Source organism: Macrotis lagotis, chromosome 7 (genome assembly GCF_037893015.1).
Source record: "Macrotis lagotis isolate mMagLag1 chromosome 7, bilby.v1.9.chrom.fasta, whole genome shotgun sequence".
NCBI classification, from domain to species: Eukaryota; Metazoa; Chordata; class Mammalia; order Peramelemorphia; family Peramelidae; genus Macrotis; species Macrotis lagotis.
Genome location: NC_133664.1, coordinates 206,290,614 through 206,317,592, shown reverse-complemented (window position 1 = coordinate 206,317,592; position 26,979 = coordinate 206,290,614). Strand labels below are relative to the sequence as shown.

At 37.2% G+C, this 26,979-nt stretch overlaps 1 protein-coding gene across 1 annotated transcript; it reads right to left on the bottom strand.

Moving 5' to 3' along the window:
* STYK1 (serine/threonine/tyrosine kinase 1) lies at nucleotides 1–26,979 on the bottom strand. Its single transcript, XM_074195322.1, has 9 exons — nucleotides 26,677–26,979; nucleotides 17,356–17,499; nucleotides 16,428–16,562; nucleotides 14,499–14,765; nucleotides 13,561–13,742; nucleotides 6,782–6,865; nucleotides 2,190–2,398; nucleotides 1,151–1,191; nucleotides 1–101 (listed from the first exon to the last, which is right to left on the bottom strand). Exons 2-9 carry the CDS (start codon nucleotides 17,417–17,419, stop codon nucleotides 1–3), a joined length of 1,083 nt encoding a protein of 360 aa, XP_074051423.1. The 5' UTR covers nucleotides 17,420–17,499; nucleotides 26,677–26,979.

Below are 26,979 nucleotides of genomic sequence, written 5' to 3'. Positions count from 1 at the left end.
TTACATGGTGGATGAACAACTGGAGGGTCTTTTCATGATTCTTCTCCTCTGGAGATGCTGTAGAATTCTGTTAGGAGGGATCTCAGTATAAGGTGGAGCCCCTGCAAAGGAAACAAAAAGCAACAACAGAGAGTGACCCTCCAGGAAGAATCCTGATTCCTGCCTAATTAAGGACTAATGATAGCAGTCTTCTTCATCAACCTCACTCCATCTTGATGTATTAATTTCCACAAAAAATTGAATATTTAAGAATTTTAGAAAAAAAGAATATGTTTTCCACCTGCTGGTCAAGTGAATTATTCCATGGGAAACATTTTTGAAGACACTTGGAACCAAAAGGAATGAGTTCATACCAATTGATTGTGCCAAGGAAAATCAGAACTAAGACCACAAAAGAAGATGCTATAGAACCTCAGTCAAATGAATAAAAATTAGCAATGGTTTGCCTAGTCTCTGATCCTTAACCTAAGGTCTGTGAATTTATTGTTTTACATTTATATAATTATATTTTAATATAATTGAATTCATTTGTAATCCTATGTACTTCATTTTATATTTTCACATGCATTACTCTGAAAAGTGGTCCATAATCTTCACCAAAAAGTTTTTTTGTGGGTTTTTTGGTTATTTGTGTTATTTTGTGTTTTTCCATAATGGGAAAAAAGTTTAAGAACTCCTTAAATCTGACCCCTTTATGTTATAGAGGCCTGTGCTCTGAAAACATATCTTGGGATTGAGAGGAGAAAAGTGAGGCAATTTGGGTTGTCTTATTATCTATTACAAATATGTCAAATACTCATCACAAGGGCAACAGTACTGCCCAGTGAAACTGAACCAGATTGTGGTTGGAAAATATTTAAGAAAACAAGTAAAAAATATAATAGAATATAGATAATGTAAACAATTGGTTTTCTAAGTCAGTATGTCCAAGGATACTAATGGAGGGTTTCTTACTTGAGTTTGATACCAGTTTGATACCATAATATGTCTACATCCCCCAAAAGGAAAACTAGCAAACTACATTATATTCAGCTGATTAATAGCCAAATCTGCCTTTTTCTCAGAATTAAATTTGAATTCCCACCCCATTAGTTTTGCTCAAAGTTTTTGGTTTATATCCACCTCTCTTCTACTGGGGTATCATCCTTACCTAAAGTCACCATTTCATACAGCAAGATTCCAAAGGACCATCTGTAAATCAAACAAAATAAACCTGCTCATTCTCTATTTTTTTTTTGATGTCTATAGATACCAATAGAAAGGTAACATAAAGAATAAAAAAGGAGAAAGAATAAGGTTAAGCGCCACCAGAGTTAGAGTCTATGGAGGGGGTAAGAGTTGACTTGTCTTCTCCATTTGGTTTCCAGTTTCTGGTCTTTAGAGACTGTCTTGTCTATATAACTCTCATCAATTGATTCCCATTTGGTCCACCTAGTTCTAAACCCAGAAAAAGGCAGAAATTTTCCACTGAAATTTATTCTTCTGTTTTCCTTCCCATTCTCCTTTCTACTCCTAACCCCATTTAGCTATTTCTCTTTCCTGTTTCATCAGAGTCACTTGGCCCAACCCAGAAAAACCTGAGAGCAGAGAGCTTTACAGACAAGTGGAACCAGTCTTTTTGGTGAGATTAAAGGGCTATCTACTATTAATGCTGGACATTTTATAACTAACAATTCATTTCTTGCAGATCTTGACAGTACTCTAAAGATGGTGGGGAGAACAACACATAAACACAAATCTTGAGCACCTTAATTTAATGTTAATGAATTTATCAGATTATTTTCTTCTCTGGAAGAGATAAGAGCTAGAATGTCTAAAAGAGAATCAGGCACTGGAATTAGGGGAAGGAACAAGGAAAGAAAAGGGATTGAAGACAAACTTCACCTTCTCAGATTTCCTTAGGTTTGATCTTCCTCACTAATGAGATGTTTTTGGTTTCTTTTTTAGGTTTTTGCAAGGCAAAGGGGATTACATGGCTTGCCCAAGGCCACACAGCTAGGTACTTATTAAATGTCTGAGGCCAGATTTGAACTGAGGTACTCCTGACTCCAGGGCCAGTGCTCTATCCACTGCATGCTACCTAGCTGCCCCAATGATTATTGTTTTACAGACTAATGTTCTATGTATGGTATTAGGAAACCTTCTTTGGGCTTAGTTTTCAGTATGAACTGAGTAAAAACAAACCATACACATCTCCTCTGATTCCTGTAGGCTTCAGCAGGAGCCTCTCAGGGGCTTGCCACTTTAGGGGTACTATCCGCTTGGAGGAGATGGCACCTCGAGCATGGACTTCATATGCCAGACCCAAGCCACAGAGTTTGGCAGTGAGATCACCCTGGATCAGGACATTCCTGGCTGCTATATCTCCATGGAATAGTCGCTTCCCCTGGAGAAATTCCTGTCAGGATAAAAAAATAGAGAGGAGATTGTGACTATGAAGACCCCTGACTTGATGATGATAATGGATGATGATATTTGTCCCTCATTCTCAAAGAAGGTGCCATGACAAGCACAAGAATTGGATTTGAGTGGGGGTGGGGTGGGGTGGTGCTGTGCTAAGTTACAATCCTCTCGATTTCTCCACCAGAGTCATCTGGGTTCAGTAGTCAGATGTAGATCAGGACAACTGGAGATGACCCTGGATGTGAGATAATAAGGTTTAAGTGTCTTGCCCAAGTTCACACAGCTAGTAAGTGCCAAGTGTCTGAGGCTGGATTCAAACTCTTGTTCTCCTGCCTCCAAGGTCAGGGCCACCTACTTGCCCACTGTCTTGGAGAACTGAGGAAAAGAACAACACCTGAGTTAGTCTCGGCTATTCTACTCCAGTTAGAAGACATCATTAATAATAAACTTATGGTTCAATTACCTATGCTAATGGAAGGAAAATCTAGTGTATATGACAAAAAAACATGAGTAATCCCCAAAGGCATTTCCATTTTGTTTTGAAATACAATCAAAAACTATACACTAATTGCTAATTCATCCCTTATTCTATCCTGGCATGAGATGACTAAAGAACTGGAGACCAAGAAACTGAGGCAATTAGAAACACTGAACATGAAAAGAAATGCTGCAAGAACAACAATCTTTGGCTATTAAGACAAAAAAAAGAATATGATAAAAACTAAAAAGGCATGTGGGAAAAGGGACACATGCATTATTGGTGGAGATGTGAAGTCCAGATCTAGCCTCAGCTAGGTCCCTGCTCTCCCCCATGTGTGTTTATTGGAGTGCTAGTACTGTGCTACTGATTTCTCAGAAGGAGGCACACAGTAGCTCTGGTGGAGCCGACGTGGGGAAGGGAGAGAGAGTGCCACTCTCCTTGAAATGCTCAGGAAGGTCAAGTTTGTGGCTTGCTGAGCCAGGGGGAAAGGGGGCTGTCCCATCCAACTGCGGCATCCCTGGCCAGTCTGGAGGAAGTATCTGCATGCAGATTTCCTTGGGAGCTCTTGGGAGCTCTTGCATTTGCCCCCCCCCAACTCCCCTTTTCTCTCTCTCTCTCTCTCTCTCTCTCTCTCTCTCTCTCTCTCTCTCTCTCTCTCTCTCTCTCTCTCTCCCTCTCCCCCCTCCTCTCTGTCTCTCCCCCTCTCTCTCTCCCCTTCCCCCTTCTTCTTTTCTTCTCCTAACCTTTCCCCAGATTAATTTCTCCCCAGCAGATAAATATACTGAACACGTCCAAAAGGCAGGATGATGATGGATGGTTTTTAAAGCCCAAAGCTTGTGTGTATTTGTCTTGCACATCAAGACTACATAGCCCTTAAAGCACAAAGAATTGGAAACAAGATCAAAGTCTTAGATCTACTTAGGAGTTTCAGAAAGAAGATGGTACAAAGTATGGGGTTGTATGTGTGCAAATCAGGAACTATTTCCCTTCAGAAAAGGGAACAGGTGAAGAGCTAGGCAGTGATGGGGCAAATGACAGCCAGGAAGGACCACTGAAGCAGGCAGGTGTAGCAAACCACCAGAGGCAGGGAAACAGTCCCATAAAAAGGAAACAAGACAAAAAGAGATGTGAACTCCAGAAAAACATTTTGGAGAGAAATATAGAACTATGCCCAAAGGGCAAACAAAATGTACATATTCTTTGATCCAGCAATACCACTACTAGGTCTATACACAAAGAGATCATTAAAAAAGAATTTGCAAAGATATTTATAGAAATTCTTTTCATGGTAGCAAAATATTGAAAATTGAGAGGATGCTCCTCAATTGGGGAATGGCTGAACAAGTTGTATTATATGAATATAATAGAATACTATTGTGCAATTAAGAAATGATGAGTAGGTAAATTCCAGAAAAACCAGGAAAGGTGTATACAAACTGTAACAAATGAAATGAACAGGTCCAGGACATCATTTTATACAGTATTAGCAACAATGAGTTGATGTGTACAACCTGGAACAATGTGTACAAACTGTTGCAAAGTGAAATGGATGGGACCAGGACATCATTGTATACAGTATTAGAATCATGAGTGATGATCAGCTATGAATGACTTAGCTCTTCTCAGAAACACAGTGATCCAATAGAATACAAAGAACTCATGATGGAAAATGCTAGTCACATCCAAATAAATAATGGATTCTAAATGCAGATCGAAGCTTACTTTTTTCTTTATTTTTTCATTGCTTTTTCCTTTTGATTTGTTTTTCTTTCACAATTTTTATTAATATAGAACTGGTTTTATATAATTACACATATATAACCTATATCAAATTGCTTACCATTTTAGGAAGAAATGGGGAGGAGAGGTGGAAAAGGAGAAAAATTCAGAACTCACAATCTTGTAAAAATGAATGTTAAAAATTGTCTCTGCTAAAAATTTGGGGAAATTTTCTTTAAAGAACAGCAATCTTTAGGACACAGAAGAGGGTGATCAATTGATTTCTATCTCTTGTGAGAACTGAATACTGTAAAGGGCTTATGCTATAGTGGGAAGGGTCAGATCAAGGAAGAACATTAAGAGATGTTAAAAATGGAAAGTTAAAGTAATGTTGGTGGATAAACAATTGAGTGGCATTGTGACCTGAGGAATATTAACCCAGTTAATGCTCAGTTATAGGATCTTGACATTTATACCTCCACTGCTTCTCTCCTTGCCCTCCTCTTATACCACCCTTTCCCAAAAAGTTTGAATTCAACCTGGATTTGGCTCAATGTGAATGGTCAAGAAGCAAGGACAGTGTTAGATTCCATGTTTGTGTAACAAAACAACCTTGCCAACAAAATGCCATGATTAACAAGATGCTTCTATTTCACAAGTTAGGAATTTTAGCCTTCATTCATTCTTCTCTTTTCCTATCAGAAGTTTTTTCAGATTCCAGGTATCTAAGCTAAACAGCTGAAGTTCATCTATAAAATGAAGTTAAGCTGTTTCATCTGTAAGGTTCCTTCTAGCTCTAATATTAGAATTGTGGATATTTCTAAGAAATTTAAAGGAAAAGTTAGAGGAAAAGGCTTGAGACTATGCATAGGGAACAGTAATTAAGTCAATCAGTGAATACAATTATTTAGCTAATTACACTAGAGAAACCAGAAGGATAACTTGAATAATTCAGGCAAAAGTATATACATATATATATATATATATATATACATTTCTTCTCTAATTCTCAATTGTTTCTTCAATTTCTCTGCTTTTCCAGAGACTCAGAGTACCTTGATACCCTTTTCTGTACCCTCCTTCACTTTTGTTGTTTGTTAATTCTATAATTCTCCCTCTAGCTCCTTAACAGGCCTATAACTAGTCTGATGAGTGAGAGAGAGAGAGAGAGAGAGAGAGAGAGAGAGAGAGAGAGAGAGAGAGAGAGAGAGAGAGAGAGAGAGAAAAGAAGAAGAAGAATATCTTCAGGAGGTGAAATATGAACTTTGAGAATTTTATTTGCTTTTCAAGCATTAAGAATATATACTTCCATCAACTCCTATGACCTTGCATTCTTTCAGTCCCTTTCTAAAAATATCCTCTCTCATCTTACTGCTTGATTTATTCCTCCTCCATTCATAAACACTAAGTAGACACTTTAGTCCTTTAATAGAATCAGCTGTCTTATAGTATCTTTTCTTTGGAACTGAGAGACTTTTCTTTTTTTTTTTTTTGGTCTTTTTTTTAGGTTTTTTGCAAGGCAAATGGGGTTAAGTGGCTTGCCCAAGGCCTCACAGCTAGGCAATTATTAAGTGTCTGAGACCAGATTTGAACCCAGATACTCCTGACTCCAGGGCCTGTGCTTTATCCACTATACCACCTAGCCACCCCTGAGAGACTTTTCTAAACTCCTGCTGTTGCCTCCTTTAAAACCTTAACTGAATGAGTCTCTGAAATAAAGTTTATAAGACTATATCTTTCTTTGTTAGACAGATTAAGAACATTATTTCCAGTGTACAATGCATCTTTTTCTCCTTTTTACCCTTTATTTTCAGAAGATACTGAGTGAAAACTGTGAAGTTAAATGATGGACTAAAAACATGGGAACCAGATCCATGACTACAAATTTTTGCACCAGTAGCAAATACTACAAACAATGGGGAAAGCTTTGGGAAGTAAATTCTTAGTTGGAGGTAGAAGGAAAAGGTCCATGTGTGGAAATGGCTTCCTTAAACCCACTGGGGGTAGCTTATTTTAACTAGTCATGTTGACTACTTGCAAAAGATCTGTTGCTCCTACAATTCTAGTAACTACAAATGGTTAACCCTCTAAATTTGGGGCAATACCTTGATTATCTTATTCTGATAACAGCACTCCCCTCCCTTGCAAAAACTTATGAGTTTTTCTGCCAAGTCTTACCAATGCCATGAGAACTTGCTGCCCAATATGATAGACTTGTTTTTCTGTGAGATCATAGAGGAGACCATCCATTGTCATGACATCCTAAAGAGATTTTTAAAAAGAGGAAAGAAAGCATTTCATTAAAGATATACCAAAATGAGCTGATCAAGGCATGATAACAGGAGGAAAGACTGACAATTTAAAAAAAATACATGGAAGGATAGGGAGGAAAACTAGAACTAGAGGGACAAGTGAAAGATATTATAGTATGAGCAGATTAAAAGACATGGGAATATAGATTTTTCAGATAGAGATACACAGGAAAAGTACAATAGAACACAGAGCACAGAAGAAATAAATGTTTATGGGAAATGAATTGAGATAATGATGGAATCAGATTAAAAATCACAAAAAAATCAAAAGATAGTAAAATGCCTACAAAGGTCATTTGCACATTTCATTATCCCATTGGATAGCAATTCCTTTTGACACTTGTGTTTGGGTCTAAGTGATAAGTAGTACATAGAACAAGTTTGAGACTCAGTGGGGGAGAATTAGAAGTCAATGGACTAAGTACTCAATCATCTTGACTTTCAAATATCTTGCCATTCTGCCTCTACCTATCCCCAGATTATTTTGTAGTTAAGCCTATGATTTTATCAGCATAGGAAACTCTGGTAAGAATACTCCTTATCAGTAGGTGTCAACAATTCAATTATAAATGCCAAACTTAGAAAAATTGGTTAGGGTATGGAGAAATTAAGTAACTTAACTAAGATCATAACCAACATGTATCAGTGGTAGAATTTGAAGGCTGTCCTGGACTCTGGGGACTACATCATATTGCCTCTCTGTATCCAGATAAATGAGATGAAGGGCATTAATGGTTATGGCAGATAAGCCAAGAATCAGATGAAAATGTACCAAATAAATAATGAGAAAAATATTTAAATAAAATATATATTTATGCTTCTCATTTTGCATCCTTGAATTATTAGATCCCAAATGGAAGGATCAATCAATCAGCCAACACAAATTTAAGTGACTATTATGTGTCAGCTACTGTGTGATGCCCTAGAAATACAAATGAAAAAATGAAACATGCCCTGCCCTCAAAGAGCTTGTAATCTCACTCAAGGGGAGATGAATATCTTCAGCAAAGGCCTGTTGCACATTGTGAGGGATCAACTAATATTTATTCATTTTTATAGCTGAATGAGTGCACACAGGACCAAGGACATGAGCAGACTTTTGAAAAGGAAGAAGATGGAGAAATTTAAGAAAAAAGAATTCAAGATGAAGGAGCAAGAGTTTCTAAATATTTTAATTTAATAATATGAAATTATTCCCCCAAATCCTATTCAAAATGGTTAGGAAGGTTAAACCAATACAATGTAGGTCTGACAGAATCTGTAAAGCTAGGAAGGCTTCAAGTACAATTCTGAGGACAAAATGCTCATTCCTTCTCTTGGAAGATCAGCTTAGGTAATTAGATAAAGAGACATCACCAGTAGCACATCTACTAAGTGATGTATTTCAAGGGTCTTTCTGTGAAAAAGGAATTTATTGAACTTTTTTTGTTTTTTCCAAGAGAATGCAAAAAAGCAAATAAATTGATGAGAATTTCTCTATGGATAATGAGATCCCCTAGATGCTTCTATCTGGGGACATATTTGTACTGATTACAACAAGCTTCTCTAAGACATCACAGAGTCTTCTTCAAGAAATGTATAACCTCTCAAAAAGGTTGACTTGACTATCCACACAGGAAAGATCAGGCACTTGAAAAATGTCTATTGATCAGATTACAGTATTCTTTGGATGGACAATCTGTGGAACTTGTCTATCTTTATATCTGTTATAGACAGTATAAAGGAATGATAATTTTGGTCCATAGTTGAACAGAGAAAGTACAATTTCCCAAAGAAAATTTTAATGACGTAGAACTTTCTTTTTTTTTTTGGTTTTATAAGGTAATGGGGTTAAGTGACTTGTCCAAGGTCATACAGCTAGCTTAATTATTAAGGATCTGAGGTCACATTTGAACTCAGGTCCTCCTAACTCCAGGGCCAGTGGTCTATACACTGAGCCACCTAGCTGCCCCAACCTAGAACTTTCCATGATGCATAGATTCCTCTCTTAATTCTGACATTGTGCTTATATAGTTGTATGGCAGTGAGATAGAAAATCCAACAGTAGCTGAAGAATTAAAAATGTTACACACAGGGCAATGGAGATTGAAATGGTGAGTATAAGCAGACTGTATAATGAAGAACAAGAAAAAAAGATCTCAAAGAATTGTAAGCTAATCTCATCATGTGAGAGTAATAGATAACAGGAGAATAATAGAATATTCCACTGCTGTCAGGAGATAGTGAGGAAGGTCTCCAGAACAATGGGTGGTGAACATAAGGTAGGACATAGATAAAAGTCACACATTTTGGTCAGGCATGGATGCATTTGGATCTGCATTGAAGAAGAAATTTCCAAATCAATTTGAGTAGTCCCCATACTTAGCAATGATTAATAAATGCCATTTGAACGGAATTAAAAATTTTTCCAAGAAAAAGAGGACATCAGAAACTACTGTGTTCTCATCTTTATAAAAACTTAATAATGATAAACTATGCATCAAAGGTATCATTGATGAAAATATTAGAAAAGAATAGATGAGGGGGAAGGAGCCAAGATGGCAACAGGAGAGGATCATCTCTTAGGTGCTTTCTCTCTGATATTTCCAAACTTATAAAATAAGGAATCTAACTGAATTTTTGAGAGACAGAACCTACAGAGGGATGCAGTGAGGCAATTCTCCAGCCCAAGGTAACCTGGAAAAGAGCAGAAAGGCTCCACTCCACAGGGTTAGAGGGGTGGCCACCAGAGTGAAGGAATGCAGAGGCACAGTTTCCTGATCTACACCCTGGGGAGCATCGGATACAACTTGGGGGATCAGCTGGGGGACTTCTGCCAGAGCAAGCACGTGAATCCCAGCCCTCAGGATACTCAGCGAGCAGCGTGGTGCTGGCAACCCAGATCCAGGAACCAGAAGCAGGCAGAGCTACTAAGCAGCAGCCCCCAGGCCTGAGTGCTGAGACTAGGGAGGGGAGTGGAGAGAGACTGCCAAGGTCTGTCCTCTGTCCCTGGAACAGGACTCTGGGGCTCTGACCATATTCAGATGCTGATGGCAGTCTAGGCCCCCCATAGAACAGCAGGCCCCCCCACCTCAGCCCTGTGGCAGAGGGGTGTGCTTGTGGTCATTCACAGACCAGGAGGGAAGACAGAGCTTCACACACTGAGATCCTTGTGGGGGGAGGTGTCCCAATAATACTTAAAAGCTCAGGAAGCACCCTAAAACCAGGCACAGGCTGGAGAAATGAGTAAATAGAGAAAAAAGAAGAACCTGACCATTGATAAATATTCTGTCTATGATCCCAAGAAGGATCAAAATACTCAATCTCAAGATGAGGAAGTACAAGCTCCTGCATCTAAAGACTCCATGAAATACAGAAATTGGGCTCAGGCTATGACAGAGCTCAAAAAAGACTTTGAAAATCAAGTGAGGGAGATAGAAGAAAAATTGGGAAAAGAAATGAGAGAGATTCAGGAAAAACATGAAAAAAGAAGTGAGCAGCTTAGTCAAGGAGATCCAAAACAATGCTGAAGAAAATAACATGTTAAAAACCAGCATAGGTCAAATGGATAAAACAGTTCAAAAAGTTATTGAGGAGAAGAATACTTTAAAAAGTAGCCAGATGGGAAAAGAGATAAGAAAGCTCTCTGAGGAAAACAAACCCTTCAGACAAAGAATAGAACTCAGGGAGATTGCTGAATTTACAAGAAATCAAGACACTACTTCAAAACCAAAAGAATGAAAAATTAGAAGAAAATGTGAAACATCTCATTGAAAAAAAAACAACTGATATGGAAAACAGATTCAGGAAAGATAATTTTAAAATTATTGGAATACCTGAAAGTCATGATCAGGAAAAGAGCCTTGACATCATTTTCAAAGAATTACTACAGGAAAATTGCCCTGATATCCTAGAAGCAGAGGGTAAAATAGAAATTGAGAGAATCCACAGATCTCCCCCATAAAGAGATCCCCCCCAAAAACAACCCTCAGGAATATTATAGCCAAGTTCCAGAACTCCCAAGTCAAAGAGAAAAATATTACAAGCAGCCAGAAGGGCACAATTCAGATATCGTGGAGCTACAGTCAGGATCACACAGGACTTAGCAGCAACTACATTAAAAGCTTGTAGGGCATGGAATACAATATTCTGGAAGGCAAAAGAGCTTGGAATGCAACTGAGAATCAACTACCCAGCAAAACTGAATGTCCTCTTCGAGGGAAAAAGATGGACTTTCACTGAACCAGGGGAATTTCAAATGTTCCTGTTGAAATGACCAGAGCCAAACAGAAATTTTGATCTTCAAATACAGGACTCAGGTGAAGCATAGAGAGTGGAGAAGGGTAAAATATGAGGGACTTGATGATGATGAACTGCATGTATTCCTGCATAGAGAAATGATACTGATAATACTTATATGAACCTCCTCATTTAATAGAGCAGGTAGAAGGAGTTTTTATAGATGAAGCACAGGAGAGAGCTGAATTTGAAGATATAATATAGGGTAAAAATGGAGTCAATGGCTAAAAGGCAAATGTAATGGGAGAAAGAAAAAGGAGAGGTGGAACAGGCTAAGATATTTCATATAATAAGATTTTTTTTTATTACTATGAGCTATTGCAATGATATGGAAGGGGCAAAGGCAAGGGGGAATAAGGGAACCTTTACTCTCATCAGAGGTGGCTAGGAGAGGAAACATCATATATACTCAATGGGGTATAGACATCTGGAGTAAGAAGGAGAGAAGGGGACAGGGGGAAGGGGGGATGTGAGTGATGGAGGAGAGGATGGACTGTTGGGGGAGAGTGGTCAGATATTACACATTTTCTTTTTTACTTCTTGCAAGGTGCTGGGACTGGATGACCTGTCCAAGACCATAGGGCTAGGTGGATAATGGGTTTAAGGGGTGGTATGTGGGCTTGGGGCCTCTTGGCCCCAGGGCTGGGGATCTGTCTGTTGTACTACTCAGCTACCCTACAGCACATTTCAGAAGAGGGACAGAGTGAAAGGAGAGAGAAAATATAGTATATGGTAGTGGGGAAGTATAAATGGAGGGAGTTGCAATCAGCAATGGCAACAGTGGAAAAATATGGAAGTAGCTTTTGTGATGGATTTATCATAAATAATATGATCCACCTGTGACAGAGCTGGAGGTGTTGGAACACAAACTGAAACACATTTTTAACTATTATTATTTTGGGGAGGTTGCAGGGCAAATGGGGCTGGGTGGCTTGCCTGGGGCTGCACAGCTGGGTGATTGTTGGGTGTCTGAGGCCAGATTTGGACCCAGGTGCTTCTGGCTCCAGGAATGGTGCACCGCCTGGCCACCCTTATTATTATTATTATTATTATCATTATTATTATTATTATTATCATCATCATCATTATTATTTTATTTTGGGTCCTTTTTTTTTTTTTTGGTTTTTGCAGGGCAGTGGGGTTGGGGTGGCTTGCCCGGTGTCACACAGCTGGGTGATTGTTGGGTGTCTGGGACCAGATTTGGGCTCAGGTGCTCCTGACTCCGGGGCTGGTGCTCTGTCCACTGCACCACCTGGATGTACCTATTATTGTTATTATTATAATAATTATTATTAATATTGATATTATTTTTAATTTTAATTTTTCTCTTTCCTTTATCACTCATGTGGGTCTATATTTTTGGCAGGGAGGGGGCATTATGTTTGCTTTTAAACAAGAATATTTTAGTAATGTATAAAAAATCATTTGTACAAAAATAAGAATAAATTAATTAATTAAATTTTAAAAAAAGAAAAGAAAGAATAGGTGAGTTTATAGAAACTTTTTTTTCTTCCTGAGTTTACATCTCAGAATAGAAAATTATGCTGGTTATTTTGGTTGATTTTATAAGAAGAAAAAAATAAAACCTCCTCCAACCAACTGTATCCCAGGAAAATGTTAAGATCATACAAAATTTTTGATAAACAAAGCAAGAGCAATAACTTTGTTCTATAATTCTTTATTATTAGAATTAAGGAATGCATAAACCAGATACACATATCCTTTACCAAAAATGTTCACTATTGTCAGTATCTAAATGAAAAAAATAATTCTTCATAGATCATCAAACCCTCTCAATATTCTTTTTTTATGATTGTCAAAATGCTTCAAGCCCTAAAGCAGTCTCCTCAGTGAAATCTAGGATGACTCAAGGGATATGGTTCTAGGAGTCTGCCTAGGAAAAGTCAAACAAATGAAGAATGACTAATGTCTGTATTGTGATATTCAGTTTTGTGGGCAATCCATCTACATCTTTCTATAGTTTGGATGGGCACAACAAATGGACAATGAGCTGCTCCTAAAGTTGCATTTTTGAAATTGTATAGTGCTTTAAATTATCCCAAGCTAACCCTTGATACCAAAAAAATTGATAAAAAGGCTTAGATTTGTTACAATTCATGCTAGGATCCACATCATTGAGATCATGAATCCAGTGAAATATATTGAGAAATAAATGCATCTTTTTGAGCCCATATCTATAGAAGTTAAAGATAGAACTAAAGAAGGAAAACAATTTTGGTCTGACAACTTAGGAAATAATCAGAAAAATGGAGTTCCACATCTCTCTTGTCTTTAAACCCCAAACTCTTCACACACATATAAAAACAAACATAAACACACAGACACACACAGAATACACCAGCTCACCCGGCGGCAAGTCCAAAGAAAGTTGAGCAGGTCACCCTGGGTCACATCCTCAAATACCATATAGAGGGGCAACTTCTGTGTGCAACAACCTTCGAGTTGGACCAAGTTCTTATGCTTGCCTAGAAAATGGTGGAACTGAATCCTTCCCAAAAAATCTTGTACCTCATGAAATCCTGCTGGTTCTGCAGAAGATAGGAGACAGGGATGGTAAGCAGACAGAACACTATGACTGTGGAGGAATTTGTGGAGCAAAGAACAATATTGCCTAAGATTCTTCCAAGGCCCCAAGAAAGGGATTTATAGTTAGTGGTCAAGATAGATAAGAACTGTGTAGTTAAAAAGTTGGTTTGAAGAAGTTGATACAGTGCTAAGGTCTTTACTGACATTTTCTCAAAGGAGGAAATCATAGATCTTAAAACTGAAAGGTACTGCAAGAGATCAACACACTGAAAGAATAGTGAACTGGGAGCCAGGAGACTCAAATTTGACTCAAATTTTAAGATTAGCTAGCCGCATGAACCTGTTTCCTCATCTGTAAAATTGTGATTGACAATATGAACTCTTGCTTTGGGTGAATATATTATTCATGGGATCATAGATTTAAAGCTATAAGGAAACTTAGAGCTTATCTGGTCTATTTCTATCATTTTACAGATCAGGGACTTGAATATACATCCTTTAGACTTTAAGAGCTGTGCTTTTTTATTATTCCACACTGACATTTTACAAATGGGGAAACCAAAGTCCAAGCTAGTCAAGTAACAAAGGAAGCTCTAGAATGCTGGCTTCCTATCCCTTAGTGAAATATTCCTTTCACTACATCATTTTTTTTTCATTCATGAGTATGAAAATGAAAAATCATACATCTATCTCTGTGGGTATGTGCATAATAGGGAAATAAAAAGAGGAAGGGAGCAGAGAAGACCTCCTTGGTTTACCTCTCAAAGCCTTAAGAACAACACTCTTAGGCTTAGCAGAGTTTCCAATGTTCATCTTGGTCCGATATATGGCTCCACAAGTTCCATTGTGAATCTCCTCCAAGACTTCTGAGAGTTGTTCCCTGGGCACTTGCAGCTTGGCCAGGGTAGGTGCAGTGGCCTGTAAAAGGCCTTCCACTGAAGTCTGTTTCTGTGGCACAAAGATATTTCTTCCAAGCCCTGCTTCTTCCCAGCTCAGGCCCCGAGATGGAGGCATAGGGGCAATTCCTAGGGCAAAGAGAGGAAATACATCACCTGAGATTTTTGCTGAATTAGGGTGCCAGAGAAAGAAGACCTATGGGAATACGTCAAGAAGATCCTGCAACTCTTTTTTCCTCTGACCAAAATATCCCCTAAGACCACCATACCAACATAAGATAGTCCACCAATAAAATGCCAAGTTTGTACCCTCTAATTAATTCTTTGATGAAGATGAAGAATGACTGATCCCCCACCATCCTTGACTTAATTAGTATACTGGCTTTTCTTCTCCTTCTACTTGATCTTCCTAAAACTGTAGGTTATTTCTCAGGAGGTTAGTTTCAGAGTAATGAGAAGATCTCACCTCAATAGGCTCCCCAGAGCCTCGGGTACCCAAGTACTTATGTTAACTGTTAAGGAGACAAAGGGAAATAAAATGACTTCAACCAGTTGAACTATGTGACTTCTATTTAGGGGGAGAAAGTTACTCTTTAATCAGTTTCTCCTCTCTGAACTGTTTCAGCCCTCCAATTTATGCCCTTTACCTAGGGTCCTCAGTCTATGAAAACCTTCTATACCAGTGAAGTCAAACTCAAAGGAAAACAGAGGCCTCCAAATTATACATAAGGATCCCTGTGGTCCACATATTGACTTAGAAAACCACATATTAATGTTATCCATATTTTGATATTTTCAGTGATATTATAATCTGGTTCAGGGAAACCTGGAAGCATTTTGGGTATTTTGGACCTGAAGTGAACTGCATCCCGTGTTGACATCTCTGCTTGATACTATCTTATTATTTCTAGGTGGGATTATCTCTGTCCTGGTTGGATAAAAAAAATTTGAATTTTTCCTTATTGTTAGATATCTCCAGCGAAGGAGAGCACTTTGTGGTTTTTATTTTTCTCTTTCTACGGTCTCATATCCCTTCCCAGAAGTATTTTGAGGGTGGGAGACTAGACTAGTGATGTCATTAGTATAGGGGAATGCTATGAGAAAACTTCCTGTATTAATGCTGAGCAACTCTCCAACTTAAGAGTTTTAAATAATTACTTGGAACACTAAAAGATGACTTCTCATAGTAGGTATGTGTCAGAGTCAAGACTTGAACCCAAGTCTTCTTCATTCCATGTTTCCCTATCCATTATATCACACTGCCTCTCATCAGAAAAGTATTCATTTTATTTAATATTTAACATCTCTAGTAAATTTACTTCCTCTTATTAGAGCTTCAGGAAAGATAAAAATCAGCTGATCACACATTACCTCTGACTTAGAAACCTTTCACAGATTCATATACTGTAATTAAGTATACACACCCTCAACAATACACTGTAAAGGAAGAGGTGGAATTGGTTTGTCCTCCATACCTTATCTACATAATACATAAAACTGGCAGCATAGAGCAAGTTCTCCCTTCTCAGACATAGAATATTTTCTGGTATTATGAGAGAAGAAAAAGGGAATAGAACAGAAGACCTCCTCTGCCCTTAAGGCCTACTATAGTATATTCACAACATTGTGCTTTGAAATGCTGTGAATAAGTCATCCTCATCCCAACTTCCAGCTTTGGAGGCAGCCTGGCAAGACTCCTGAGCTTTTGAACATAAGTCCTCTTGTCTCACTTTTCCATTCTTTCTGAAGAAACTTTACTGGGCTCTGAAATTCCTTCTCCCTGGGTTTTACCTTGCATTCCAGGTGGCTGTCTCTGGACCCTTTGTCCTCGAAAGTGGAGCCATAAGATGATCCCCAGAAGGATAAGGAAGGCTCCAACAAAGAGTGTGGGGACAATGACAACTTCATACTGGTTCTCTCGTAGAACTGGAGACAATAAGGAGAGAAAGGAAAGGAAGTGTAGAAGCAATATGGACCAGAAATCCCATAACCAACTTGACTTCTTTCCTAAATCAAAATTCTGAAGTGGAATGTACCAGCTCCCCACTGAGAACTCCAAATGACTTTGCTCTTTGGATGAGCAAAAATTACACAGCAGAGTTGGACTGCTGCTCTCCTTCAGCAGAATTTAAAATTCTTCTTGGCATTTTCTTATCTAGAGAGACTATCAGCGGAGTGCTAGTTGGCTCCAACTTGCTATCAAGAACCAATTGTTAAATTTTCAGTATGGGCTTTACACCTTCAAATCAACAATGGCAACAAATCAGATCTGTATTTGCTGTTTTATTGATTATCTAGACTTATTAAAGAGATGGAGAAAGTGCCAATAATATAGCTTAAACTTAAAAGTATTATGATCCATAAGTGGAAAGGGAAGAGACAGCTAGGTAGAGTAGGGGATGCAGCACCAGAGCTGGTCAGGAAAATTCCAGTTCAAATCTAGCCCCAAACACCTATAACTGTGTGTCCCTGGGCAAGTAACTTAATCCTGAATGCCTCCAAAAAAATTTGAGTACATCTTTTTTTCCTCAGAGAGCCCATTATTAAACATTTACCAGCACACCACTGCAGCACACCATGGCACAGATTCTTCTAGCAACTAATAATACCATCTTTAATTCCCTCTGTGTATGATTCCAATGTATGATTCCAACAAGCCTGAGCCTGCTTGTCCTTGAAAACCTTGAGTTGACATAGTGCTGTGGTAGCCTGAACTTACTGCATAGTTTGTCAGTGAGGTTGCATTCCAGTAGCATCCTTGTCATCCTCCTTGAATCTCCCATTGCAATCAGGTTTCCACCTCCAGTGCCTATTCTACATGGAATGTTCACATCTGTCAACAATCCCACAGGACTTGATGACTCTGAAACAGTGGAGAATGTGTTTATGTTTCTTCTTGCAATTATTACAGATCAGTAGTCATTAAATCAATAAATCTCCTATTCTCTCTCTAATCTTAGGGCATACATTTTCTTATTCATCTTTTGGTGGACACCTACTCCACTCAGGGGAGGATAAGTTCTCATGTTGGAGATTCTCCACTGTAAAGAGAATATGGAGCTTTTAAATGAGTTCTAAGATAATCTCATTCAAGCACAAAAATATGGTCAAATTGATGTGCACTACCAGACTAGCAATACAGTAACTCCTGTTACCAAAGGTTTTTTTCTTCTCTCTTGTTTGTTATTCCCTTTAGGCATCTTTAAACTCTGTTATCCACCCAAAAACCTCTTCTTTGCAAATATATCCCTAGGTCATTAAGAAAGTGGTATACAGATGTAAACCAGAAACCAAACCATAATTCCAAGCATCTTAAGGGTTTCACTGCATTCATTGCACTTAATGTCCAGTTTTAGGCATTCTAACTACTAGACCTAAACATCTGTATTTTCAAGCTATACACTGTCCACATTACTGTAACCATGGACTAAAAGTGTACCTTTCACTGTGTAACATACCACATTAAGGTCATTTTCCTCAAAATCTTTGTTTCAACATTCAGGTTGGGCTATCCTTAAGTTGTCTGAACATGACCTCTTCCCCCTATTATCCTTGAATGTATCAGACTTTCTCTACTCTTTGTCATACTTAATACATTGACTCCAATCTTTCTTCCTGTGGTGGGTGTGGCCTCAAAGTCTACACTGAAATAAATCCAGAATTACTTGCCCTCTGGTCTGTATTTCTAGATATTTTACATTCTCTCTGCTGTTGCTGAGACCACAAAAAAGTCTGCTCTCTTTAGAGCTATACTTCTTACTAATCTGAAGTATAATTATGGAGTTCAACTGACTTTAATTATTATCAGTTTTCACAACTAATTTTACTGCTATTTTGGTGGGAGTTTCCAGTTAATGGTGCTTCCATTAACCAAATTATACAATAACATGAAAATGATACAATAGTTATATAATCTTACCTTGTAATTTTTATATTATGTATATATTGTATATTGTATATACAATATAGTTTGTATTGCATTCATTTGTTCATTTTAATAATCATGGTGACACTTTGAGAGTCAGATTTTTCCAGGACTCAAGAATACACATAATCAGTACAAGGAATTTACCACTTCCTATATTCAGTTTCTATTCCTACACTAATTTTCCTGGACCTGCATAGAATTTGTGAATGGGTATGATATTTAGGAGGGTCAAGTGTCTGGCTTGTTGACAAGGACCTACGTAATAAAAGCAGCCAAACTGAAATATAGAAAAGAAATACAGATAGCAGGGAGAGTTAAGACTTACCAAGGATTTAGTCTTGGCAGAGGACATGGAGAGGGAGAGCATTTGGGAGATAGTGGGAAATTAAAGATGAAGCTGAGGGTGAAAGAATCTTGAATGGAGATTCAGAGGACTGTCTAGGAGTATCAGTCAATTTTCCTATTACTATGCCTCTTTGCCTTCATTTTCAATCTATTATCAAAAGCAATTGTGTTCATCCAAACAACCAGCTTTATATTTGAGATCAAGTTTTGGAGCATTACAAAGATTCCTAGATTTAGCTGTCATTGATTTCAACTTCCTCACTTTGCAAATAAGAAAAATGAGACCCAGGGAGTTGAAGTGACTTTCCTAAAAGTACTGAAGTAGTATATAATAGGAACATGAAGAAGGCAGTTGGAACCAGGTCCTTTAACTACATATCCAGTGCCTTTTCTCTTCAGCACTGCATCACCAGATAAATTCAGCCAAGGGTCATTCAACAGTCTGTTCCTATCTGCAAACTCTTCCTAGAAACCAAACGATACACCCAAAGATACACACACCTAAATAGGCACCACAAAGCTCGAGAGTCACATGTTTCTTCACAAGACTTGATATAGAAGAGCTACATTTGAATATGTGCAAATGAGCAAACATCCCATGAAATGGAACAATAATAACATTTACCTTCCAGGATTCTTGTAAATATAACATGAGATAATATTTGTAAAGGGCTTTGTAAACTTAAAGCACTCTATAAATGATGATTAGGAGGAGGAGGATGGTGATGCCAGAGATTACAAGAAACATCACTAACACCAAGATTCTCATTCTCAAAAACATCATCCTCTGAATGTAACATTAAGACTAGGTCAGGAGGAGCACTTCCCAAATCCCAGCTACAGGATTTGTCTATGGGTTGGTACTAGGTAGAGTGCCTAAAACTCACTATAATGTTTTAAATGAGAAGAGGGCCTAGAGTGCAGGAGCAAATTTGGGGGTCATGATTAGAGCATGTGATCTCGACAGGCTTGTATATATATTCCAAAAATAAGTTGTATTATGATGGTTTATACAATTAAGGAAGTTTAGCCTGGAGATAAAGGAATGCCTAGCTCAGGGACCTTCTCAAATCTGATTCTGGGATTTTAAAATTATCCCTGCAAAGAGAAATGAACACCATAAATATGGGAAAACTATTGCAATGTGGAGCTCATGTAAATATCTATATCAAACTCCCTGAACCTTCAAAGACATTCATGGTTATATGAAAGAAAAAAGAGGTGTTTCAGTTTTTTTTATTCTGTATCTGGACCTTTTTCTCCTATGCTTGTTAACTCACTTCCTTTGAGATTCTGCCTAGTCTGAAACAAGTGGTGTTGCAGTTCTCTATCTAATGAGTTCTCTATGGAGTACTTCAAGTGTGAGTTTGAAGGGATTCAGTAGAACTAATTCCTGCCCAAGTCCAGGTTGGACTGGATGGGTTCTGGACCTACATAAAACTTCCCATTGAACCAGTTATTCTCCCAAAATGGGAAGGGCATAATAAGTAAGAAAAAATTGGGGTGAAGAATAACATAGGGCTACCAAAATTTTTTATCTAGACTACTGTCTAGAGAGCTAGTCAATGGATATGGATAGATAAAAGGTATGTATTGGACATTTACATTGACATTCACACTCACAAAATTAGTCTAACATCCCACCTGTACTTACCCATGATATATGATCACATAGGGACATAAATATTATGAGGTACACTTAATTCACTTACACTTGTTTACCTGCATTCTCTGTATCTTACTCATGGATTCTCAGATTAAGGAAAAGAGCCAGGACATACTTGCAGACCCAACCTCTCCTCCTTAGTCATAAACCCTAAATAGAAAATCCCTGCTTGCTCTGATACTATTTGACCTCATTCCAGAAAATTTTGACTAAATTTGACTAACTCACTCCAGACTCATCCTTTGGCTCATCTACAACTTGTGTTCCTTTTTGTTTGGCTTTTTAATATAGGGAATATCTGATATAGAAACTATCTTCATCACTACAAACTGACAATTCTTATCTTATTTATAGATTCAGAAAATTATCTTGAGCACCAGAAGGTAGAACAGCTTCATGGTTGTACATTTGAATATATCAGTGACAAGTTTTAGCCCTAGGCCTTTCTGATGGAACCTGGTATGCCAATATTTTTATCCAGAGTTCACAGGATTAATGAATGTGGCATAATTTGAAAAAGAAGCACAAACATGGAAAATCCAGCTTGGACAACTTGGAATAGTGAAAGAGTGAAAGATGTGATTATTAAGCTGAGCATCTGCCCATCATCCTCCCAGGGATATCCAAGAAAAGAACGGTCAGTTCCATCACCAGGCCACAAATCCCTGAAGAGAGGGCAGATTTCCTAAGGCATGACATAAGTGAAAGTGTGAGGTAGTCTTTTCCTAGTTTACTTACATTGTTTATAAATTTATTCCCATTGATATAAAAGAAAAATTGGTGATTACCTCCACTGAATAACATGATTTATTGTTATTTGATCAGGATAAGACTGGGAAGTGTTTTTCACCTAAGGGATTCAAACCATTGCCCACCCCCACCCTCCACCCCCCACCCCACAACAAAGTTGAGGTGGGGAAAGGAAAAGGATAGGCTCTGAATTCCCAAGAGAGAGATCATTTCTTCATCATCCCCAGATTTAGTAAAAGAAATCATCAAAGCTATATATTATTATTATATTCAGCATATTATTATATGAACTATTTGTGCCTGATCTGTGGTAGAACCTTCTAAGCTCATATTGGTCTGATCATTCACAATTCGATACACTATACACTGACCCCAACATAATAAAGTCATTTTGCTCCTCTTTGAGAACAAAGGACAACAACCAATATCCAGGACCATCATCATGAAACATGAGCATTCATTTATATGTAAAACTAAACATAGATAAGGTTCATTCCAAGCTCCTTTTTTGTGGGAGAATCTATCCTTTAATCCAAGAGCTTTCTTTATAGTGGGGAGCTTCTACTTCCTCTATTTGTGAAAGACCTTTTACACAGGTGAAGAGCTGTCTATTTGTATCTATCTATCTATCTATATATTTGTATATATCTTATATACATTTGCATAAGATGTATATTTATATATATTATAAATTATGTGCATATTTGTATGTATATACTAGGGTAGCTAGATGTCTCAGTGGATAGGTCACTGGACTGGGAATCAGGGAGTCTTTTATGAGTTTAAATACGGTCTTGAACACATAGCAACTGTATGATCCTGAGCAAGTCACTGTTTGTCCCAGTTCCTCATCTGTAAAATGAGGTGGAGAGGGAAATAGCAAACTACTCCAGTATCTTTGCCAAGAAAACCCCAAACAGGTTCACAAATATTCAGGCACAATCGAAATGATTCAACAACAGCAAAATACATACATGATATGTTTGTGTGGGTATGTGTGTATATGTGTATCCCACTCTGTAGATAGGGATAGAGATGAATAGAGATAGATAGATAGATAGATAGACAGACAGACAGACAGACAGATACATAGATAGATAGATGGATGATAGATAGATGGATGGATGACAGACAGACAGACGGACAGACAGACAAATAGATATATAGATAGGTGATGATAATAGCTAACATTATATAATATGTTCCAGGTATTGTGTTATACAATTATTTTGTCCTTCCCATGTATGTAAGTGCTATTATTTTCCTCACTTTTTAAATGAGGAAACTGAGTCAAACATAGGTTAAGTGACTTACTCATGATTATTCAGCTAGTAAGTGTTTGAAACTGGGTTTGAATTCAAAACTTCCTGACCTGAAGTCCAGCATTTTATCCACAGCTGGTAATAGAATAGGATAGGATAGCCTGTTCATGACAGTTACTGAACCTGCTTACATAGGCAAAATAATTGAATGTTGAGAAATGAGAAGAGAAAAATAGATAGCAATACTACTAGTCAAATTACTTTCCCAAAATGTTGGACCATTCACATTTTCACCAACAGTACATTAGAGTATTTTGTTACAGTCTTCAACATTCATTTTCCATTTTCCTTCTTGTCATCTTTGCCTATCTTCTAAATATAAGGTAGACCCTCAGAAATGCTTTAATTTCCACTACTGTAAGCGCTAGTGATTTGGAATATTTTTTTCAAAAGGCTATTTTTACTTTTAACTTTTTCTTTTGAAAACTGCCTGTTCATATCCTTTGACCATTTCTCCGCTGGTGAATGACAACCATTCTTGTATAATTAAATTAGTTCCTTCTCTATCTTGGAAAGCAGAGTATTATCAGAAAATATTGCTGCAAAGCTTTTCCCCAGGAACCAGTAATTATATTGGTTTTGTTTATTTACCAACCAAAATAGTCTATTTTATCTTTTGTGATCCTTTCTCTCTTTGGTTAGATCATGAACTCTTCCCCCACCATAAATTTGAAGGCAATTTTATCCTTGTTTCTCTAATTTGCCTAAGATATTACCTTTTATTTCTAAATCATGTACCCATTTGAACTTTATCTTGATCTATGGAATGAGATATTGGGGTATATTTAATTTCTACCTCCTTGTTTTCCAGTTTTCTTAGAAGTTTTTATGAGTTCTTACTAGAGAAACTAGAGTCTTTGGGTTGGTTGCAAACATTGCTACTTTTTATTTTCTTCTGTATGCTGTGTATTAATCTATTCTATTGATCAACCCCCTATTTCATAACCAGTTCAAATTCATTTTGATGTTTGCTGCTTTGTAATTTACTTTGAAATGCAGAAGTGCTAGATTCCCGTAATTTCCACTTTTTTTCATTGGTTTCTTGGAATTCGTGACCTTTTTGTCTCCAAACATACATATTTTTTTCTGCTTCTGTAAAATAATCCTTTGGTTTGTTTGGCACTAAATAAGTAAATTAATTTAGATTATATTGTTCTTTTTGTTATATTATCAAAACCTTTCCCTGAGTAATAAATATTCCTCCAATTGTTTAAGGCCAGGTTTTTTTCTTTAAAGTGTTTTCTATTTATTTCTGGGTGTGTGAATTTCCTTTTCTATATCTTCCTCCTAGGTTTCATTGGTAATGCATAGTAAAGATGATGACATGAAGATTTATCCTGAAAACTGGCTAAAGTTTCATTTCATTTCAATTTTTAGTTGTCTTTTTAGGGTTCTATAGATAGATCATTATATTATCTAAAAAAAGTATTAGATTTGTTTCCTTTAGCCTATATGCCTCCCCTCAATTTCTCTTTCTTTTCTTATTGCTATAGTTATGATTTCTAGCACTATGCTATATAATAATAATGATATGGGGATGCTTCCTTTATCCCTGACATTATTAGAAAAGCATCTAATTTTTCTGTATTACATATAAAAATAAATAGGGTTTTCTTCAGTATAGTATCTATCTAAAATCAAAAGAAAATATTATTTATAATGGAAAAAGTTGGAGACTTTTCTAATTATGTCAGGGGTAAAGTAAGCACTATAAAAATTATCACTTTTTGAGTCTGTAATGACAGGAATAGAAGGATGTCACACAGGACTGTTGGCTATTTTGTATTTTTCTTTGTTTTATGAGTTGCCAAGGCCAGAGAATTCATCATCTACTAGATATCCCGTTTACTGTAAGCCTCTCCTTATTTTGCTAGAATGGTTCTAAGAAAACAGAGGATCTATTTCTGGGACTACAGTTATAACAACAATGAAATCTCTCTCTTCTACAGGAAAGAATTGGTATTGGATATTGAATGTAAGAGTTCTGAGTAAGAATCATATATGTTGATTATTTTCATTAAAGTTTTATGGAGATAGGAAAGTAGGCATAGGCTTTAATAAACATTTTTTAAAACCTTATTATGTACAGAGTATTGTACTATCACTGAAGAAATTATCAAGTTTGAATAAGAAACTGTCCTTGTATAATATAATACAGGTATAATATAATACAGGTAGAAATATACAATTAATTGAAAATCTTATCTTTGATACATCCTTATACAGTTATCCTTGTCATGATATCCTTGTCATACAGTTAGCCAGTACAGTTATTCCTTCCACATTGTCGCTTTCCCCATGATGGTTTATGTGTTTATATATGTGTTTGTATGTGAGATGGGTCAGCACAAAAAATTTATTATGTATTTGGGGGAGTTTTGTGAAAGTCATAGACACGCAAAGACCAGCAGATGACACAGAAAAAGTATACTTTTTTATACTCAAAAAAGTATAAATACATGTATAGTATTATATAAAATATCAACATGTTTTACCTTTTAATATCATAAATAATTCAGACCTTTGTTATGAAAGGAGGGTCAAAAAATTTTACACAGATTTTCCAGATCATTGAGGCTTAATCCCCCCTTAATGTGGAAGGGATAATTATTATATTCTATATAGTGCAAAGTGCTTCATAGACTTCTTTGGTAGTCTAATTCGACTTAAAGGCTTCAACAGAATGAGATTTTTAAACATGCAAAATAAAATTCCAAAGGAAAACAAGTAAATTTAAATAGTTACCAAACATTCTTGAAAAATACTTTCACAGACCCCATTAGTGAATTATCTTTTACTGTGAAATGATTACTTATTAACCATGCAAGGAGGGAATTCTAATTCAGGTAAAGGTTGAACTAGATAGCCTCAGGGATCTCTTCAAACCTAAGGTTTTGTGATATTTCCCTGGGTCTATGGATTAGCCAGGTGACAGTTTAAACTCAGACCATCCTGGAAAAGTCTTTTATGCTCTCCCTTTTTGACATTTTCTAAAAGGCCAGGGTTTGAAACGAACTTTAGGACTACCAGAAAGCAGACACCTGCCCAGGATTAAAAACTGCTTCACTGACAGTAGAATTGAAGCTTATTAATTTTCCAGACCCTTTAATCAGACCATCTTTATAGTCTTTATGATCAAAGCTGTATATAGCTGAGAATGCTCAATATGTGTTCTGTCTTTTCAACAGGAAAGTGCATTTATAGACAAGCTTAGTGTCATCTAGATGGCTTTCCCTATCTTCTTGAATCTTAATGCCTTCCCTTTTTGATTATCTCTAATTTATCCTGTATATATCTTGCTGATTCATAATTGCTTGCATATTCTGTCAGCCATCAGATTGTGAGTTCCTTGAGAGAACAGACTAATTTTTGTCTTTTTTCATAGCCCCACTGCTTAGCTATGACACATCTTTAATGTCCTTTAAAAATACTTATTGAGTTGACTTGAATTAGAGGTTCATAGGGTATGAGCTCTACAAACAACATAAAAAATATACACACGAAGTCCTACTTATCCCATTTCTAGATTCAAAGTTGCACACTTGCAATGCTCAAATACAAAAAAACCCATTGACATTTTCCCAAGGTGAGAAATATACCTGCTTAAAGAATAGAGATTTTACTTGTCTAGGGAACACTCCAGTAAGGGACCTCCTTCTATCAATGCATGTGGCACCTCCTCTGTAGCTTGTGGTAGAAGGGTATTATCTGGGGGAAGTGAGAGGTTGTGATTTGCCTAGAGTTTGGATTACATAGTCAATATGTCTCAGAAGCTGAACTTGAACCCAACTTTTCCTGACTTCAAGGTTCACTCTCTAGCTACTCTTCTGTGCTATGAAGATGAATTCTTATTGTGTCCTCTAATAAACCTCATTATTTTTTCCCCTATCATTAAGTGCTGAGGGAGTAGAAGGGAAAGAACATTTCTATGTGAAAAAGAAATGGGAAAAAACTGGACAATCAACTACCATCAGAGACAGGCACATCCATAGAAATACTCCTAATTCATCAATGCTTTGTCTTTCTTACCTGAGTGATACAGGAGGGTTCCAGCACTGACTGTTTCTGTGACCTAAAGTCTTCAGTCACCTAATTTTTCCAAGGATCCATCCTTCTCTGATGCTCATCCCTCTTGGCTGCTGTCTTCTGGCTCCATAAAGGGATCTTCAACAGCTTTTTTCCATTCTGTAGGGATCTTAACTTGCTACCTTTCTAGCATAATTATGCAAATTACCCTCTCTGGATTGGGATCTGTTTGTTTCTATGTCTCTGTGTCTCTGTGTCTGTTCTCTCTCTCTCTCTCTCTCTCTCTCTCTCTCTCTCTCTCTTTCT

Coding starts and splice junctions, on each gene's coding strand:
- STYK1 (XM_074195322.1), bottom strand. CDS start 17,419: ATGGGAGATTCAAGGAGGATGACAAGGATGCTACTGGAATGCAACCTC. Junction 14,766..16,427: donor ACAGCCACCTGGAATGCAAG/GTAAAACCCAGG, acceptor TCTTTGCCCTAG/GAATTGCCCCTATGCCTCCA. Junction 6,866..13,560: donor TTCTTTGGACTTGCCGCCGG/GTGAGCTGGTGT, acceptor AAATCTCTTTAG/GATGTCATGACAATGGATGG.